This window comes from Oncorhynchus nerka, linkage group LG17 (genome assembly GCF_034236695.1).
Source record: "Oncorhynchus nerka isolate Pitt River linkage group LG17, Oner_Uvic_2.0, whole genome shotgun sequence".
Taxonomy (NCBI): domain Eukaryota; kingdom Metazoa; phylum Chordata; class Actinopteri; order Salmoniformes; family Salmonidae; genus Oncorhynchus; species Oncorhynchus nerka.
Genome location: NC_088412.1, coordinates 38,918,091 through 38,938,374, shown reverse-complemented (window position 1 = coordinate 38,938,374; position 20,284 = coordinate 38,918,091). Strand labels below are relative to the sequence as shown.

The 20,284-nt window shown below is 43.2% G+C and overlaps 1 protein-coding gene across 1 annotated transcript in view; it reads right to left on the bottom strand.

The window, feature by feature from the left end:
• Positions 1 to 20,284, bottom strand: part of ptprfa (protein tyrosine phosphatase receptor type Fa) — a 441,814-nt gene that overhangs the window by 94,666 nt on the left and 326,864 nt on the right. Inside the window, 8 exon segments of the mRNA XM_029686556.2 lie at positions 5,156 to 5,251; positions 5,254 to 5,460; positions 8,375 to 8,519; positions 8,968 to 9,101; positions 9,937 to 10,130; positions 10,331 to 10,572; positions 10,784 to 10,929; positions 18,667 to 18,936. Of these exon segments, the coding sequence (XP_029542416.2) occupies positions 5,156 to 5,251; positions 5,254 to 5,460; positions 8,375 to 8,519; positions 8,968 to 9,101; positions 9,937 to 10,130; positions 10,331 to 10,572; positions 10,784 to 10,929; positions 18,667 to 18,936 (1,434 nt within the window).

Below are 20,284 nucleotides of genomic sequence, written 5' to 3'. Positions count from 1 at the left end.
AACTCCATCACTCTCCTTCTTGGTCAAATAGCCCTTACACAGCCTGGAGGTGTGTTGGGTCATTGTCCCGTTGAAAAAAAATGATAGTCCCACTAAATGCAAATCAGATGGGATGGCGTATCGCTTCAGAATGCTGTGGTAGTCATGCTGGTGAAGTGTGCCTTGAATTCTAAATAAATCACAGAGTGTCACCAGCATAGCACCCCCACACCATCACACCACCTCCTCCATGCTTCACAGCGGGCACCACACAGGTGGAGATCATCCCTTCACCTACTCTGCTTCTCACAAAGAAATGGCTGTTTGAACCCAAAATCTCAAATTTAGACTTAAAGCAAGCCTTAATAAATTCTGGAGTAAACATGTATCACATAATAAGTTGCATGGACTCATTCCGTGTGCAATAATAGTGATTAACATGCTTTTTGAATGACTACCTCATCTCTGTACCCCAGTGAATTTCAAACACACAAAGACCAGGGAGGTTTTCCAATGCCTCGCAAAGAAGGGCACCTATTAGTAGATGGGTTAAAATGTTAAAAAGCAGACAATAAATATCCCTTTGAACATGTTGAAGATATTAATTACACTTTGAATCGTGTATCAATACACCCAGTCACTACAAAGATACAGGCATTCTTCCTAACTCAGTTGCTAGAGAGGAAGGAAACCGCTCAAGGATTTCACCATGAGGCCAATGACTTCAAAACAGTTACAGAGTTTAATGGCTGTGATGGGAGAAAACTGAGGATGGATCAACAACATTGTAGTTACTCCATACTCCATTTTACTCCATAATAAACCTACTTGACAGAGTGAAAAAAAGTTAGGCTGTTCAAAATAAAATGTTCCCAACACATGCATTCTGTTTTCAACAAGGCACTAAAGTATTACTGCAAGAAATGTGGCAAATTAATTAACATTTTGTCCTGAATACAAGGCAAATCCAACACAACACATTATTGAGTACCACTCCATATTTTCAAGCGTAGTGGTGGCTGCCTCATGTTATAGGTATGCTTGTCCAGTAATTGTTAAAGACTGGGGAGTTTTTCAGGATAAAAAATAAATGGAATGAATCTAAGAACAGGCAAAATCCTAGATGAATATCTGGTTCAGTCTGCTTTCTACCAGACACTGTGAAATGAATTCTCCTTTCAGCAGGACAATAACCCAAAACACAAGGCGAAATCTACACTGGAGTCATACTAAGAAGACAGTTGATGTTCCTCAGTGGCCGAATTACATTTTTCACTTAAATCTGCTCGAAAACCTATGGCAAGACCTGAAAATGGTATTCTAGCAATGATCAACCACCAATTTGACAGAGCGTGGAGAATTTTGACAGAGCGTGGAAAATAATCAATGGGCAAATGTTGCACAATCCAGGTGTGGGAAGCTGTTAGAGATTTACCCAGAAAGACTCACAGCTGTAATCGCTGCCAAAAGTGACATGTATTGACTCAGGGAGTTGAATACTTATAGAATCAATATACACTGCTCAAAAAATAAAAGAACACTAAAATAACACATCCTAGATCTGAATGAATGAAATATTCTTATTAAATAGTTTTTTCTGTACATAGTTGAATGTGCTGACAACAAAATCACACAAAAACTATCAATGGAAATCAAATTTATCAACCCATGGAAAAGTGGAAAACCACACTACAGGCTGATCCAACTTTGATGTAATGTCCTTAAAACAAGCCAAAATGAGGCTCAGTAGTGTGTGTGGCCTCCACGTGCCTGTGTGACCTCCCTACAACGCCTGGGCATGCTCCTGAGGAGGTGGCGGATGGTCTCCTGAGGGATCTCCTCCCAGACCTGGACTAAAGGGGTCTGAGGATCTCATCTCAGTACCTAATGGCAGTCAGGCTACCTCTGGCGAGCATGGTGTTGGGCTGTAAGCACAACCCCCACCGGTGGACGTCGGGCCCTCATACCACCCTCATGGAGTCTGTTTCTGACCGTTTGAGCAGACACATGCACATTTGTGGCCTGCTGGAGGTCATTTTGCAGGGCTCTGGCAGTGCTCCTCCTGCTCCTCCTTGCACAAAGCACTACGCTGACAGACACAGCAAACCTTCTTGCCACAGTTCACATTGATGTGCCATCCTGGATGAGCTGCACTACCTGAGCCACTTGTGTGGGTTGTAGACTCCGTCTCATGCTACCACTAGAGTGAAAGCACCGCCAGCATTCAAAAGTGACCAAAACATCAGCCAGGAAGCATAGGAACTGAGAAGTGGTCTGTGGTCACCACCTGCAGAGCCACTCCTTTATTGGGGGTGTCTTGCTAATTGCCTATAATTTCCACCTGTTGTCTATTCCATTTGCACAACAGCATGTGACATTTATTGTCAATCAGTGTTGCTTCCTAAGTGGACAGTTTGATTTCACAGAAGTGTGATTGACTTGGAGTTACATTGTGTTGTTTAAGTGTTCCCTTAATTTTTTTGAGCAGTGTAGTGACATTACAGAGTATTTTGTGTAGATCATTGACTGTTAATCCATTTTAATCCCACTTTGTAAGAAAACAAAATGTAGGACAAATTAAGGGGTGTGAATACTTTCTGAAGTCACTGTAGGTAAAGCAGACTACTGCAGGTCCCGGTCCATCTGACATGACAGACATCCCAGCACACTGCTTGATATATATCCCCAAACCATCAAGAACAGCCAGACAGTTGCTGCTGGAGCTCAATAACTATAGGCTGTGAGATTGGCTTCATTTTATTAAAACAAATGAATTGAGAGACAGAGGCCCAGCCATCAAGGCCCAGTGCACCCTAACCACAGTGTCACAGAACAAATTAGACTTCACTGTGATTGGACAGGGTGCCAGGCAGGCAACTCTGTGGGTTCTGCTGTACTGTGGGGGTGGGAGGATTATTGGTGTGTGTGTGAGAGAGAGAGAGAGAGAGAGAGAGAATGTAGAGAGATGAAAGAAAGACAAAGAAGAGAGATTGGACAGGGAGGGATAGAACAGAGGATGCCACTGCACTGAGAAATGGACAGATGCTGGAACAATCCAGGGAGAGACGAGAGCTCAAAGTCAAACGGACGCAGAGAGACGGAAAGAGATGAAAAGAGTGTGAGATTAGAATGCAGTGGGTGTGCAGAGGAAAACTGTAGCAGAGAGAGAGAGAGACAGAGAGAGAGTGGGAATGGGAGAAATAGAGGGAGAGAGAGAGAGACAGAGAGAGAGAGAGAGAGAGAGGGCATGGGAGAGAGAGAGGGAGAGAGAGAGACAGAGAGAGAGGGGGCATGAGAGAAAGAGAGGGAGAGAGAGAGAGGGAGAGAGAGAGCGGAGATGGAGCGAGAGGTGGAGATAGAGGGAGGGAGAGAGCGAGAGAGATTAAGAGAGGGAGGGAAGGAGGGGGAGGGGGTTGATGGAGTGAGATGTGGAGAGAGAGGGAGAGAGAGATGAAGATGGAAAGAGAGGTGACACAGTGAAGGTTAGTGGATGTGAGTGAGTGGGAGAGGAACAGTTTGCCTAACTAAAACGATGCTTCTGCTCGTCTCTTGTGAAGGCATTATTGGCTGTTTCTACTCTTTAAAGCCCTGCTGCCACTGTGAAGACAAAGAAAAACAAAGAGAGGGGAAGATATGGATAAAATCCGAGAGAGAGAGAGAGAGAGGGAGGGAGGGAGAGATGGCGATAATGCGATAAAGAGACCCTGCTATAGCCATTACATCAGTCCCTGTAGCTCTCTGACCCGAACAGGACCGTAAAAGACCTGCCTCTACCAGAATGCGAAAACATGGGAACAACGAAGAGAAAGGAAAGCAGCTGCTAGATGAGTAGCCATTACAATTCTCTCTGCCCTAGCCACCACCCACACATCACTCTACCACCCACACGTCACCCCCCCACCACCACCACCACCACCACCACCACCACCACCCCACACACACACACACACACACACACAGTGGAAAGCCTAACATAATTAATAGGCAAGGGGAAAAGCGAGAGACAGTAAAGATGAAATGGGGGAAGAGAGGGAGTCAGGAAGATGTCAAGAGCACATGCTGTCTTCATTTGTTAGCTGTGGTCACCACAGACAGACGGGCGGCTGGAGAAAGATGCAGAAAAACCCTGTTTTATCAGATGGAGGGAAAAAAGAAGGAACGGCTCCAGTCCCCACACTGTGCTGACGGACGGACAGCTGGAGAAAGAAGAAACACAGTGAAGAGAAGAGGAATTACCCTCAACACTGCACTGTCAAATCCGCTGATACTTTCTCCATTGTCTCAGGAAAAGAGCCTATTGTATTCCTGGTTACGATGGAGCCCCTTGTAAGAATGTTGTGTAATGGCATCTTAGACTTAGTGGACACAGATGCTGGACTGTGCTGCTGTAATGTGAGGCGGTATGCTCTGTGTGCGCCCAAAATGGCACCCAATTCCCTATATAGTGCACTACGTTTGACCAGAGACCCATAGGGAATAGGCTGCAATTTTCGGATGTGCCCTCTGTCAGTAATAAACACACAGAGTGTGCTGGCTGGGTGATGCAAAGCTGACCATCCTTGTGGGCTAGCCTCCGACGGCCCATTTATCCACTCACCACAGCACTTCAAACTAAAGCTTTATCTGCGTGAGGAGATGGAGCCTGTCAGATCCCCACTCAGACTCAGGCTCATCACCAGACAACACAGACCGCCCAGCCAGCTACCAGGCTAGAGAAATGACAGCATGCTCAAAGACAGGAAGAAGAGAGTGGTCAAAGAAAACCAGACAGGTCATTAGAAAGAGTAGAGCAGCGGTATAGTAGTAGAAGAGTCCCGGCGCTGGGTTATAGTGTCAGTAGTGTGCCCAGAGAAAGAGGGCCTTGCCTGGCTAGAGAGAGGCAGAGATAGGCCGCTGGGGAAGGCCCAGTTGAGAGCAGTATAAGTAACAGTAGTGGCAGTAGTTGTACTACTACAACAGCAGGGCTGGGTTAGTGCCAGTATTGCTTCGCCAGGAAAGTCTCCAGCCTGACCATGGCAGAGAGGAGCACAGATGCCGGACAGAGGCAGAGACAGGTCAGGGGAAAGCTGCAGCAGTAGTATTAGTAGCAGTAGAGACCCAGTATCAGGCTGGGTTAGTGCCAGAAGTGCTTCTCCGGGGAAATGAGGCCCTTTCCTGGGCCCAACCATGGACATACCATCCTCCTTGGTCCTGATCCGGGCTGCAGGGCTCTCTGGGCCTGGGCCTACGTCCGTGTGAGCCCTGACCCACACCTGGTATTCTGACCACTTTCCAGGCCCTCCAGTATGTAACTAGAGACGTCTGCCCCGATGTCCGACAACTCGTGGCGCTCCAGGTCCTCTCCAGTTGCGGCCTTGTAGGCCAGTGTGTAGCGGACGATGTCCCCATGGCGGCTGGCTGCAGGGGGCGCTCTCCAACTCACCTTAATGCTGGTGGAGCTGAGGCTCAGCAGGACTATCTCCTGGGGCGGGGCTGAGGGGGCTGGGGGGAGGGACACAGGGAGGGAGGGGGGTCAAGCAGGAGAGATTGGAGAGGGATGGAAAAGGAGTGCATCCCAAATACCACCCAATTCCCTTTAAGTGCACTACTTTTGACCAGGGCTCTGGCCAAAAATAGTGCACTACTGTATAGGGAATACGGTGCCATTTGGGACACAACCTAGGTCTTCCGGACTGGGAGGGGGAGGGCCATATACTGTAGCCTATAACTCTTTACCAATGTGTGTTAGAGTAATCGTGTGTGTAAGGCAGCCTGAAATTTGTTTTTAAAGGAGGTATAGTAGGTGTATATATAAATACATATGAATCATTTTTATCAAGTGTTTTTCTTCAGAAGGTGTGCTTATTTTATTTTCTAGTCTGTTGGCTAAGCCCACAATCTTACACAGTAAAACAAACACTTAAAATGTAAAACAGGCACATAATATAAATGAGCAAAATAAATGTTTCAGAATATCACGACACAGTGAATATGAACAATGGAAAGGTGGTGGGTGGGTGAGGGATACTGAGGGAGCACTGTGTGACAGAGGAACTTTAACATGCCTGCTTGTGATTCTGGCAGCCAGAGCACTGAGGCAGCAGGACACAATATGCTTTCACTAATGAGTCATGTCTGGTTGGTTGGTGTGAAAGAGCTAATCCTTGACAGCCCATTATTTCCTTTCAGAATACAGATGCCCAAGTGATGAACAAATCCAGATTGAAACAGAGTAGAAACAGTCTACAACCCAAATGGCACCCTATTCCCTACATAGTGCACCAACCCAAATGGCACCCTATTCCCTACATAGTGCACTAGGTGGCTGAACCTTTTTGGGTATATTCATGTGGGGGTGGATGAGAGGAAGAGACTATGTGTGGGAGACAAATTGCAACAGCTACGTTTCAAATAGGAGCAGGGTTGTAAGAAATACAAAAAGATAGAGGAGAGGGAGGCAGATATACAGAGAGGGAGATATAGATATAGAAGAAGGAAATAAAGACAGGGACAGATAAAGAGAGCAAGAGAATGAAATGGTGAATGGGTAAGAATATTGAGGACAGAGATAGTAATAGAATTGTGATTTTGAGAAGCAAGGGGAATAGAGCAGAAAGATTGAAATGCAGTGAAAGGAGGAAAAGTGGAAGTTATTGAGACAAAGACAGATAGAGAGAGACACTTTGCTGTGTTAGAACCCTTCTTGAAACGGTGACTCGATGACTCCGTGTGTCAGTGGGCAGGCAGATAAGAGACTGACTTCAGAGAGAGAGAGAGAGAGAGAGAGAGAGAGCTCCATTTCGAGACCTCTGTTCCTATGGGAATCAAAGCCCTGTCTGGTCCCTCAAAAGCAGTGCACTAAATCGAGAATAGGGATCCATTTGGGATGCAGGCCTGGCTCCCCCTTTCCATACATGAAGGTTTTGACAGCTGACAAGTAAAACAAATGGCTCAGAATAAGCTCTGATTCGTTTTAGGGAACCCATCATAAATATTTCAGCTTCCAACCCCTAGATTTCCTGGAGAGCCTGCTCGGTGATGTGAGTGGAGCCTGAGGCCGTGACAACAGCAGAGGTGCAGCAGAGGGGGCTAGTTATGTGCTAAAAACTCAATTAAGGGGAGCTGTTCGATGCTATTAGTGTCGGGTAGGCAACAGTGATTGTGTTGGTGGATGCCAAGGCCATACATAAAGACGTATAGTACAGTGCGGTGCCGTGTTTCATGATAAACTATAAAACCATAATAACAAATGATGGTGACATTTATGAGGCTGCCTTGTCTTCTGTGCAGCAGCCTGTTTGGGGTTGCTGGGTTCTGCATCATACTGAAAATGAGCATGTTCTGTGTATGTACTCAGTTGAATGTGGCGCAATGGGTTTATCATACTATTTGTCAAAATGTGCAAGGGTCTACTGGTAGTGATTTGTTATCGAACTGACTGCAAATAGGGAGAAGGAATGTTCCTCATAGTGCTGGCATGTACTGTACTTGTCAGGGGAGAACGACTGCACCCTCTCATTGAAGCCGCTGAAGTTCAAGGCTAACCGCTGTATTGCAGGCATTGTTTCCCCATTATAGTGGGGCGGCAGGGTAACCTAGTGGTTAGAGCGTTGGACTAGTTACCGAAAGGTTGCAAGTTCAAATCCCCGAGCTGACAAGGTACAAATCTATCGTTCTGCCCCTGAACAGGCAGTTAACCCACTGTTCCTAGGCCGTCATTGGAAAATAAGAATTTGTTCTTAACTGACTTGCCTAGTTAAATAAAGGTAAAATAAATCAATAGTGAATAGAAAAATTGCAATCTTTGTGTGAATAAAACATTTTTTCGAAGACAATCATGGTACAAATGATTCATTCTAATACACCAGATGTATGTTCTTGAACCTAATATTTTCAAATTGCAAACAGAAGTTAGAAGGATAAGCCTGCAGTACCCCGGTCAGGCCTTCAACTTGAGTTACTCAATGAGAGTGGGCAGCACCGAGCTAGCCTGCTAGCTAGCTCAAACTGCGTACGTTATGTCTCAATGAGATGTCATCTTAACCAACATCATTTTCTTTCAATGCACTTTTGAGTCTTCACATAGGAATGAACGGTGTCACCTGATCGATGGTTTTGTCCAATCATAGTACACACATAGGATTTTCCCCCTCAAGATCAGATGGGTTTGAGGTGCAAAATATGACCTACCTTTTGTGTCCACCTCAATGAGGCACTGACTACACATTCTTGTAAGATGCAGAAAACTTCATTAAAGTCCTAGAGTAAAGCTTGGACGAGCGAAAGTGTTGCACATAGAAGAAGAAAAAAACCTCTGTCTGGGCGTTGGGGTGTGGACCAAAAAGTAGTCAGCTCGAGGTAAAGAGAGGTAAAAAAGCTATAGGTTTGGGTCTGGGAGTCGAGGCACAGTACTTACTGGACTGGGCAGTCCTGGCCTCAATAAGTTGGGTGTAGACGCCAAGACCCATCTCAGAGCGAGCAGCCAGGGAGAACATGTAGAGGGTGTCTGGCTTCAGACCCTCCACAGCATAGGACCCCGCTGGAAGGAAGGTCACGTGGAGCTGAGGAAGAGAACAGGCATAATAGACGTTAGTAAAAGTCTCGGAAGAGTTGAGAAAAAAGGACCCAGAAACAAATGTTGTCGGCACTAGCAAGATCGCTACTCTATTTATGTTTACGTCTGTCGCTAGAGATTGTTAAAAAGCACAATGAGAACTGTAGATATTAATCATATTGTAGATTGTAGATATTAATTGTAGATATTAATCCTCAAAGTTAATATGCAACACTTCCACATAAAAGGTACACAAAGTAGGAATTACATTTCGGATCCTATATCGCATTTGCAACATCTGAAATATCTTATAGAAAGTCCACTGAGTAAAACATAACAGAAGCATGAAATGTTTCATGATCCTACGAGACGGACTACACTATTCCTGGAGTAGGGGGATTGCATTATCAGTAAGGGTAGGACATGCTGGGGACAGGTTTAAAGTTGTAATTTACCTTATTGCCAGAGTTAGCCTCCCAGTACATGAGCTCGTACTTGGTGATCTGGTCCTGGACAGGCCACAGCCACGACAACATGATGCGGGTGTCCAACTCTGCCTCTGCCTCGAAGCTAGACGGCTGGGCTGGTACTACAGGCAGAGAGAGAGAGAGAGAGAGACTTTACCTCTCAGGATACATAGGGGTTACGTCTTAATTCAGCCACAGCATGCACTTGTGCACTCCTTCCCATCCATCTAAAAGCATTGGAATGTCTTACACCATCTTCTTTTAACCACAAAGGGAAGTACACACTTTGGACAGAGGGGTTGATGACTTGGACTGGGACAAAGTGAATTACTCAGTGTGGAATCATATAGACTACGGTAGAGTCTGCAGACGTGCTGTGAGGCACAGGAGATGCGCTGTGCATTCGCATGAATCACTCTGTAATAGCGCTGAGACTACTGTTTCACAAGTGCCAGCAATATACAGAACACCTTCACAAGTGACTCCTTTATACCTTTAAAAGCTCGAGTACATCCACAGTACAAAGAAACCAATTCAGAAGACTGTTTCTGCACGGCAAAATAATTCAGTGGCACTGCATCACTTTATCACCTTTCTTCTCAAATGTGTCAGAAGAGGAGGAAACTGCAGAGCAGACACCTACTTTGTTTCTTGGAGGACACAGCACAGTAGATAATATGCCCTTGTGGATATGGATTGTCACTTAGTGAAAAGTGAAACCTCTACTTGGGAGACTTGAGCTTGAAGATTGTCCCACAGTCGAGGGTGGTTAAGGAGCGGAAACAGACCTAACACACAAAGTGCGCCCTGTTTCATACAGTGTCTACTTGCCATCTAGGTAGTGTCCCTTCTTCATGAGTAACAGTGCCCGCTCACCACTCCTCGGCTACACAAGTTGTACACTTACCACCTAGGTAGTGCACTAGGTACTGTCCCTCCTTCAGAGTGTCCACTCACCTCCCTGCTGGGTTTTGACCTGCAGTACATCAGACGGAGGTCCGTCCCCTACAGAGGTGAACCCCAGCACCCTGAGGCTGTAGGTGATATCTGTGGTCAACCCTGAGATGGTGGTCAGTCTGCTGTCATCAGTGTTATGTTTGTGCCACGCACTCAGCGGGGCTCCGAGGTCAGAGCTATAGTACACCCGGTAACTGAGGAGGGGGTTAGAAAATCAATCAATCAGCCAAGTTTACAAAATGGAAGATAAAATCCTCAGACGAAGAGACCTGTTAAATCAACCTTTAGCTGTATGACATGTATAAAGCATGTAGGCCTCATAAAGAGTTTATAAAGGCTTCATTAAGCCTTAAAAAGATATATTAATAGAATAGTCTTATAGCTAAGACCCTACCCTCTGATCTGTCCATTAGGCTCCTCGGGAGGCTCCCATTGGACCAGCATAGTGGATGCGCTGAGCATGCGAGCCTGTACAGCCAGCGGTGGAGAGGAGGGAGCCTGCTCACTGGTTCTGGTGTCCACGAGGCTGCTGGGAGGGCCACGCCCAATGTTGTTCACCGCCATGACGTGGAACTCATACTCAGAGTAGGGGCTGAGCCCTCCGATGCTGTAGCGGGTGGTGGCTACTCCGTCAACCTAAAACATAATGACATCATAATAATATGGTCATTTAGCAGACTCTTTTATCCAAAGTGACTTACAGAACTGTCAACATTGACCATGACACTTACTGTACACTCAGCATATGTGGCCCATGCAGGAATGGAACCCACAACCATGTGAGAATGGAACCCACAGCCTTGGTGTTGCTTGCACCCACTGAGTCATTCAAACCATTGGAACGTACCTCCTGGAAGCCGTTGTCAGAGACCTTGGCCCGGTACTGGATGACGTAGTAGGACACAGGCTCAGGGTTCCCGGAGTCCCAGGTCAGAGTGACGCTGGTGGCTGTGGTCTCCGTCACAATCAGGGAGGTGGGGGGCTTGGGCAGGGCTGTCAGATAGACCATTGGGGAGGGAGAGAAATACACAGGTCATGGAAGCTCACAACAGCAAAACGATACATTTCTGTTTTCATGGACAATAAAGTATACTATTCCATTCTATTCTATTTTGTTCTATTCCAATATATTCTCTCATCCTTCATCCAGTCCTGCTAACATTATACTACAAATAAAGACGTAAAAAAGGCTGAGAGTGCTCTATCTCACTAATGCAGGCCCCAGAGCTGTGAGCAGCAACACGAGCGAAAAGAGCGAGAAGGACAGCACTCACATCCTATCAGTCAATCACTGTTCAGAGCCTGTCTCTTTCAGTACCTCACCTGTCACTGGAGGGGCCAAGCCAGCCATGTTCATTATCTCCCAAAGCAAAGTGTCTCTCAACCAGTGTCACCATTCAGCGCGGTCTCTCTCTCTCTCTCCCTCTTTGTTGCGCTCTCTTTCTTTTTCTCCCACTCACTATATATATACATATATAGAAAGCCCATTATTTCCTTCTTTGCTATCTAGGGCAAAACGTTCTCCTTCAATTAAGTTGAGAGTCAGAGTCTTGAATAGAGAGATGAATAGAGTAATGAGTCTTTTCTATTTTCGTTTTATTTACATATTGATCCCCAAAAAACTATTTCAGGGCTTGGAGCACACCTTTGGCAAAAAGACAAATGTGTTCAATGTCAGGTAATTGAGTATCAATACAAAATTATAATATTTAGGGAGTGTAAAGATACTGAAGAAGAGTTTATGTTAGTCTTGAATAAATAACCAACATAGAAAGCAGACTTAAGTAGACTGACTGAAAATCAATGTAAGCAATGTAAAATGGAGTGAACTGAATGTAAGTTATCTAGGTGGTTTTGTGCTAGGATTTCTTTTTTTTTCTTTCTTTTTTTGAATTTGACCCCTTTATCTCCCCAATTTCGTGGTGTCCAATTGTTTTAGTAGCTACTATCTTGTCTCATCGCTACAACTCCCGTACGGGCTCGGGAGAGACAAAGGTAGAAAGTCATCCGATACACAACCCAACCAAGCCGCACTGCTTCTTAACACAGCGCACATCCAACCCGGAAGCCAGCCGCACCAATGTGTCGGAGGAAACACCGTGCACCTGGCAACCTTGGTTAGCGCACACTGCGCCCGGCCCGCCACAGGAGTCGCTGGTGCGCAATGAGACAAGACAAGGACATCCCTACCGGCCCTCCCTAACCCAGACGACGCTAGGCCAATTGTGCGTCACCCCACGGACCTCCCGGTCGCGGCAGGTTACGACAGAGCCTGGGCGCGAACCCAGAGACTCTGATGGCACAGCTGGAGCTGCAGTACAGCGCCCTTAACCGCTGCGCCACCCGGGAGGCCAGTGCTAGGATTTCTTGAGAGGGTTTTCTTTTCATATTTTGCAATTATTTTACCTTCTGTTGACTTGCAAGGTGACATATTTCAAGTGGGTGTGGTATATGGCCAATATATCGCAGCTAAGGGCTGTTCTTATGCATGACGCAACGCAGAGTGCCTGGATACAACCCTTAGCCGTGGCATATTGGCCATATACCACAAACCCCATAAGTGCCTTATTGCTATTATAAACTACTTACAAATGTAATTAGAACTGTTAAAATGTGTATTTTTGTCATACCCGTGGTATACGGTCTGATATACCACAGCTTTCAGCCAATCAGCATTCAGGGCTCAAACCACCCAGTTTATAATACATGATATAACATATAGTATAATATGAATGTATTTTTTTTCTGCACTCGCAGAGCATTTGAGTTTGAAACACTCAAGATGTAGGTCCATTCTGCAAAGAAAGTGATTATCTGTCCCTTTACCTCATGGTAATGGTAATGTACACACTCTCCCAGGTTTTCTTATTTCCCTCGTAAATGGAAAGAGGCTGCATTGTAATAAAATTGTGGCTGAAAATGTTTGCTAAATCACTTTTGTGTTGTGCATTATTGTACTACTATCAGAGTCCAAATGGTTCTGCTAAAGTAAGAGGTAACAGCTCGCCTCCAGACGTCAGATGGGCATTAGGGATGAGACACTGCAACCCGAGAGGTTTTAGAGAAAGAGATCAACCCTACAGCCGCAGCCCCCCCCAACTCCTGACGCCTTGGTTGACATCTGCTATTATTGCCTGCATCCCAAATGGCACGCTATTCCCTATATAGTGATTACTTTTGACCAGGGCCCATGGTGCTCTGGTCAAAAGTAGTGCACTATGTAGGAAAAGGGGTGGCATTTGGGACATTTGGGACAATTATTAAAGAAGCTTGAAAAACTTTTGAAACCCTGACAGTATTGCTCTGAGTACTGAGTGATGTTAAGTTAGAAGTTAGACTATTTTAGGGCCTATTATGCATGCATCACATATACAAAGTTGCGGAAAACTTATTCATCAGTAGGTGTGAGTCTGTAGAGAAGAGAGAGCCTCTCCCAGGACTTGAAAATATCCCACCATCTGTCAACACTGTGAGTGATATCATGAGCTAATTGGGGAGTTGTAGTTTGCTTACACTTTAAAACATTTCCTGCAGCAATTGGCCAGTAAGTAACGTTGATTTATTTTAACCTACAGCTACCGTAATCCATTTCATGGTAATGCATTTTATATTACCAAAAATGGTACTGTAATCTAATTTACAGCATATTATTGGATTTACGCATGCAGCGACGTATCACCCAGTGTTCCTTGAAAGTTTTCATTTTTAAATGTACATTTTGGTCATTTAGCAGGTGCTCTGGTCCTTAACAACTTACAGTCAGTGCATTCAACCACGGTAGATAAAACAAACACATATTACAGTCATTGCAAGCAAAACGTTTCTATAACCGTTACTGAACATGTTGTTGTATTTAAGGATGCACTGGTCTTCAAAATAATTGTAATTACAACAATACATCTTATGATATGATTCTGAATATCTATGGAAAGTGCCAATACAATAGTGAGATATTCACTTTAACTTAATGCCAGAGCAATGAAACAAAGTACAAGTGACTATTAAACTGTAATAAATAAAAAAATCCTACAGTAATTACAAGGGATTAGAGCAAGCAGGTTGGCTGTATGCATTTGCATATTATAGCATACTAATGAATAGTGGGTGTTTTATATCACTTGTACATCTAGAGGCCTAAACATGATGCCAGAGCAATGAAACAAAGTACAAGTGACTATTAAACTGTTTTTTAAAAATCCTACAGTAATTACAAGGGATTAGCGCAAGCAGGTTGGCTGTATGCATTTGCATATTATAGCAAACTAATGAATACCTGGTGTTTAATATCACTTGTACTTCTAGAGGCCTGGACAAAGGCTGCCAATCTGGCCATTATTACAGGGCTAAACAGATCAAATGGACATGGCTAAATAGTCAACCATTAAAAGGTTTAAGAACCGCCACTACTCTTACCTGTTCCCTATATACATTTAATTGTTAGGGAACTACTACCATATATCACTTAAAATGGTACAGGACTCTCACTAACAGGCGAAACAAATATAGCCACTGACAAGGCACACCTTAAAATACAGAATGTTACTGAGCCAGCAATTCTTTCTCTTCCCACAATATTTCTCAATGCACCATAATTTACAGTATGCTGCAGTGAATTTAAAGCAAAACATCAATAAAGTATTTTATTGTTGAATTAAACTGAAAATCCATTCAGCATTTGCTAATGGTGAATATTTAATTATTTATTGCAGTGTACCAACTGATATTTGGTGTTTTATATCACTTGCACTTTAGGCCTTAAGAACGGCTTCTAAACTGATAGTGACTACAGGGCAAAACAGATCAAAATGAAATTGCTAGCCGCTCAACCGTTAAAGATTTGAGACGTGCTGTCACTCTGATCTGTTCCCTGCAATTTTTAGTGAACCACATATCACTTAAATTGGTACAGCACTCTCAATGGGTGCAACAAATATAGCCTTATACAAGACATGCCTCAAAATATGTTAATGCTTGAGAAACATTACCACACACCCACATGTGGTCAAAAGGTTGTTGATGCTCCAAAAATGCAAAATTGGTAGCGAATTCTGAACGACAGTAAATTACTGGCAGCAGTGCCAATAAGACACTGTAAAGTTTCAGGACAAGGTTGGTAGAATTGAGAAAATATAGTATATTACTGTATTCTGTGGGGGTACAGCATTCTCACTCACGGGTGCAACAAATATAGCCTCTTACAAGGCACGCCTTAAATATGTTAATGAGCCAGAAACTTTTTCCTCGCCCAAAACATTTTCCCAAAATGCACCATAATTCATACTGTAAAACACATTTACAGTATTTTGCTGTACATTCTACAGTAATCTACTGTATTCAGTTTATACAGCATCATATTGGTGATTAATACAGTAAGTTACTGATAAAATTACAAAAACAGATAACAGTGTACTTTATTATTTGTTTTTTGATAGTCATATTGTGTTTTGTTAATATTACCATAGGGCCCCATTCATTCAGAAAATATGTCTCCATTACTAGAAGTAGTAGTGCTTTCCTCTTCAAAAAAAATCTTTGAAATAACTGAGATTCTCTATAATAACTCTAGTGAATTAATGATTGGTTAGACTGATAGGTATTTGAGCGTCACAATACTCTAATATTATGTGTTGTTTCAGCCAGTGCAAATATTAATCCCTAGAAGAAGGAACTGACTTCATTATCTCTCCATGTACTCAACTCACTAAACTCAGAGGATGTAGAGATTATATGAGAACTGATTTGGGCTTCAAGCATTTCACATGCAATGAACAAAGTAGTAAATTAAATGTTCAACTGAGTCTTTGGCCAATTCGATCTGGAATCATTAGACAATAGCTAAGACCCTTCCTTAAAAAATAAATAAAATATTACTTTGTGCTGTTCATATTTGAAGCAGTGAGAAAGCCTACTGTATTTCCCGAAAGCAGGATCCCATTGTAATTGGAAAGTAAACACAAAACGCTTTGCTCGCTAGTTTGTCATCTCGCTACTTTGTCATAGTTAGGTTTTCAGGAAGGTAAAGTTTCAGCCATATTGAATTATTGATGACAGTATTAATGAACACGGCTGTCATCTGTACTGTAAAAATAGAACGTTTCTTAACACCATGACTGTGTAATGAAACCATGAAAAGTAGAGCACCTAAGCTGAAATCGTTTGGAAGGTGCTTCAATGTAAATCCAATGTAAGTGCTTTAAAACAGAAATTAAGTCGTCTGAAACACCCAAAGTAGTTCTTTAACCTGAAAATTGGGGTTTTAAGAGAGTGTTGTGAAAACACTTTATTGGGTTTCAGTGCATGCATGTAAAAGTTAGTATCAAAACACAAACACTATGTTTATCATACAATCAATGGTATTGAAATGCAAATGGTTTACAGCCTAAACATTGACTGATAAGGGCCTATGGAGAATATTTTTTGTGGAATTCCACCGTTATTTTTTCAATGCTTTATTTAGACAGATTAGAAACAGGAGGGGCAGTAAGATGATACATTTTGTTGGAATTGTATCCACTCAACCACACAGCCACACTGTTAGAAATCATTTTTGGGTGAATTTATAATAATAATATTAAAAAACATATACTGCTAGAACCGCTAAAGCAGTCATTTTGATTCCTCATGAATTATAGTGTGTTATTACTCTGCCATGTTTTAAGTCATGCCCCCCTCCATCCTTGACTTTTCTTAAACAAATCCATATAACACACTGTTGTCATTAGAATCGTAATATCACAAACAGAACAGGAGTTATAACAAGTTTGAGGAGGGCATGTCATTTTTTAAAATGGTTTTTCGCTCCTTCTTCCCACAGTTGAAAGTGCAGTGCCCATCTGATAATCACCCCGATAATTGCCATGAAACTGAACCCAAACTATACCGAAACTAATTTCACACATATAACACCAGATTAAATAAATGAAGTAAAGTATGATGGCTTTGAGTTGATGAACGAGGGGAAACAAACAATGCATAATTATGTAGTCACCAATTGTGAATGAAGAACAAGGCGAGCCATTCTATGGCATTGATCCGGTCTAATTAAAATCTTAAAATGATATGTACCCTATTTCAGTCCACCAAATAAAATAAGTCTTATCAGTCTTCTCTGGCCTACTTGGAGCAGGTTACCCAATGAGAGTGTGCGTAATTGTAGATGCTGAACGGCTTTCATCTGGGAAAATATCCACATTGGGCAGTAGGTGAGTGAGTGTCAGAGAATGTGGTGATGGGGCTTGTGGAACCTTACATTGGAAATAGCCAAAAATGTCACCATGGACAATTTCTTAAATTCACTGTCATTGGTGAACAATTTGCTTGCAAAGAAAACAAGTCTGGACGGCACCGTGAACAAAGTGAGACAGGAGTTCCCTCCCTCTGTGCAAAATAAGGCACCTGCACAGCAGTTGTACTCCACAATGGTGATGAAGAATGACAAGACAATGGGAACACAAAAAGAAAACCGGAGACTATTACGTGCTACAAGCAAGCCAACGTATGTCAAAGTGGGTCAAGCAAGTGAAAGTTACAAAGACTGTCGGGACAAGGAATAATGGCTAAATAAAACCTAGCTGACACCATGTAATGTAAGCATGAGCTGACAATGATGGACTATTTTTGACTGCTGTTATATCGACACTTCTATTCATTGTAATGCAATTATTGCTTTTGTGCCGAGTTTGGCTATTTATCAAGACACTTGGCACTTGTAATGATGTTTAGGCTACTGATGTTTTCATCATTTGACCACTCGTCCTTTGACCGTTGGTCTTGGTGATTGGGGTATTAATTTCATTTTTGTCATTATAAAAAGAAGCTGTTACCATGTTTCAACACATATGTTTTCTGTTTTATAGTTGTAACAAAGGCACTCCACGAATATAATTGATTGGACACTTGAATTTTGGCGCGTTTTTTATTTATTGTGTTATTTGAAATAAAATATATATATCGTATTCCAATGGTGCCCAAGCCCTTCATTAACACAACCAAATGATATATTTTTTGCAATAGCATTTGAAATATATCAATTACACTGTTAGAATGTTGGGTCAATCATGGCCCAGCGGTTCTAGTGTTAATAAAAATGAATGCAAGTCATGCAGAGCCCATGGTCTGGTGGAAACGCACCCGGCTTAGACCCATATCACCCCCCTCTGCTTTTAGAGGATTGTGGGTAAATCATTTTTAGAATTTTTTATTCTTTCACACAATGCTGTATACATGTTTAAAGAAAGAAAAGTATATTTCTATATTAGTATTAAGCTTGTTGTGCCATTAGGTGTAATGGATCATGATTCATGAATATCAAGCTCTTATAGTGCAGTCCAAGACATAGTGAGACATTTTTAACATGTCCATCTAATATTAATCTAAAATATCTCCTTTGGATGTTGATCTTGATCCAGATCCATCTATTGATTTTGGATGTTGACATGTTGATCTTGAATGAGGGCTACTTTGCTAGATACCAAACATAGCTAATTCACTGCATCGCAGGCTACGTGCGCCATTTTTAAATTGATGTAGTTCTGTCCTTGAGCTGTTCTTATCTATTAATATTCTGTATTATGTCATGTTTCATGTTTTGTGTGGACCCCAGGAAGAGCAGCTCCCACCTTCGCAACAGCTACTGGGGATCCTAATAAAATACCAAATACCAGGCAAAACAAACACTCAAACACTCAAACTCCCACACCCCCTCTCTCACACTTCTCCCAGCCCTCTCACCTTTGACGGTGATCTGTGCAGTGGTCTCGATCATACCAAGCGACGATATCGCCACGCAGGTGTAGTTGGCAGACTGGCGAATGTTGGTGACCTCCAAAACATTCCTCCCAATGGGCATCTCTTCTTCCTTAGTCAGGTCTACCACCCCCATCATCCACTTGACGTAGGGCATGGGTGCTCCCACCGCCACGCACGTCAGGTTCACGCTGCCACCCGGCATCACCTCGTGGTTGTTGGGAGGGATGGAGAACCGGGGTGGCACACGCCTCACTGCAGGGGGAGAGCATAGGGGTGTGAGAGGCAGAAGAAGTGGAGGTTTGATGGGAGACACTGCATGGTTGGCAGGGATAGCTCAATATCTCAATGGTCAGGCCTGGCTGTTGCTGCAGGGTATACCACTGTTCTCTGGGACAATAGAGGCCTATGGCAACTCTGCTATAGTTAGTTAGGGTGGGACCACATGTGATGTATCTATTACTCAACAGTGAAATAGGACTTTCCTCCCCTTTCATGTTAAATTTGCAAAAAAAATGCCTACGGTGGCCTATAAGGATGGATTTCTCACGAGTGCCTTTGGACTTCCTTCTTTGGTATGTGGATTAAGACACACCTGGAGCTTATTACTGCTGTTAAGTCTATAGCTTCCCTACCATACTCAGAGTAAGCTAGCTATCTAACATTCGTTTTGTCTCTAAGTGTGAGTGAATAGAAGAGGTTTCTTCTCCCTTGTTATCTACCATACACCATTAGAAGTCCCCTTAAGTGCTGGGAAGTACTGCTCATTATGTCTGAATTAATGTTGCAATGCTACTCACTTTGCATGCATTAAATATACATAGCTCAACGGCATGGCAGCAAAAGTGCTCACACACACCCCTCGACTAGGAAGGCTGAGAATGGTCACAAAATGTGTTTCACTGTGGTATAATTAAAGTTTAGAGTCTGAATATTCTGGCCGTGAGGGGCGTAGATTGTGTTTTACAGGGTTTTCACCATGTTTCTTCTTGGTCTAACTAAATAGAAAGGGGAGGGGAGATCTACATGCTGTGTGAGTCAAACAGGGAGAGACACAGAGGTTTATGACAGATCTGACCTTGTCCCCAGGCTCACATTTCACATAAAGCCTGGTAACAGTGTCACTTTTTGGAATTTAGGTTGTGTGGATTTACTGAGTGACATGCTAATCTATTCAAATTCTGAGCGAAACACAACTTTGAGGCGTGGCTCTAAATTGAGGCGGGAGAGGGTTGTCACTAGTTAACACAGCCATAAAGTCATAAACCCTGCCAATTTGGGTAATTCATTTTCTTAAAATCTGATTTTAAACCTAATTCTAACATTCACCCTAACCTTAATCACACTGCTAACCGTATGCCCTATGCTAAACGTTAAATTAACTTGACTTTGTGGCTGTGGAAGCTAGTGGAAACCTGCCGCAGTATCTGTGCGTTAGAGATGCTGCCAATGACTGTGACATGTCTCCTCTCTAACGCCCAGGAAGCTCAGATTCAAACTCCCATTAGACAGCTATGCAAGCGTTATAATGTCAAAGTACGTTCGATACTTTTCACTGAGCAACTATCTTCACTTACTCCCGTTATGGCTGGTATGTACTTCC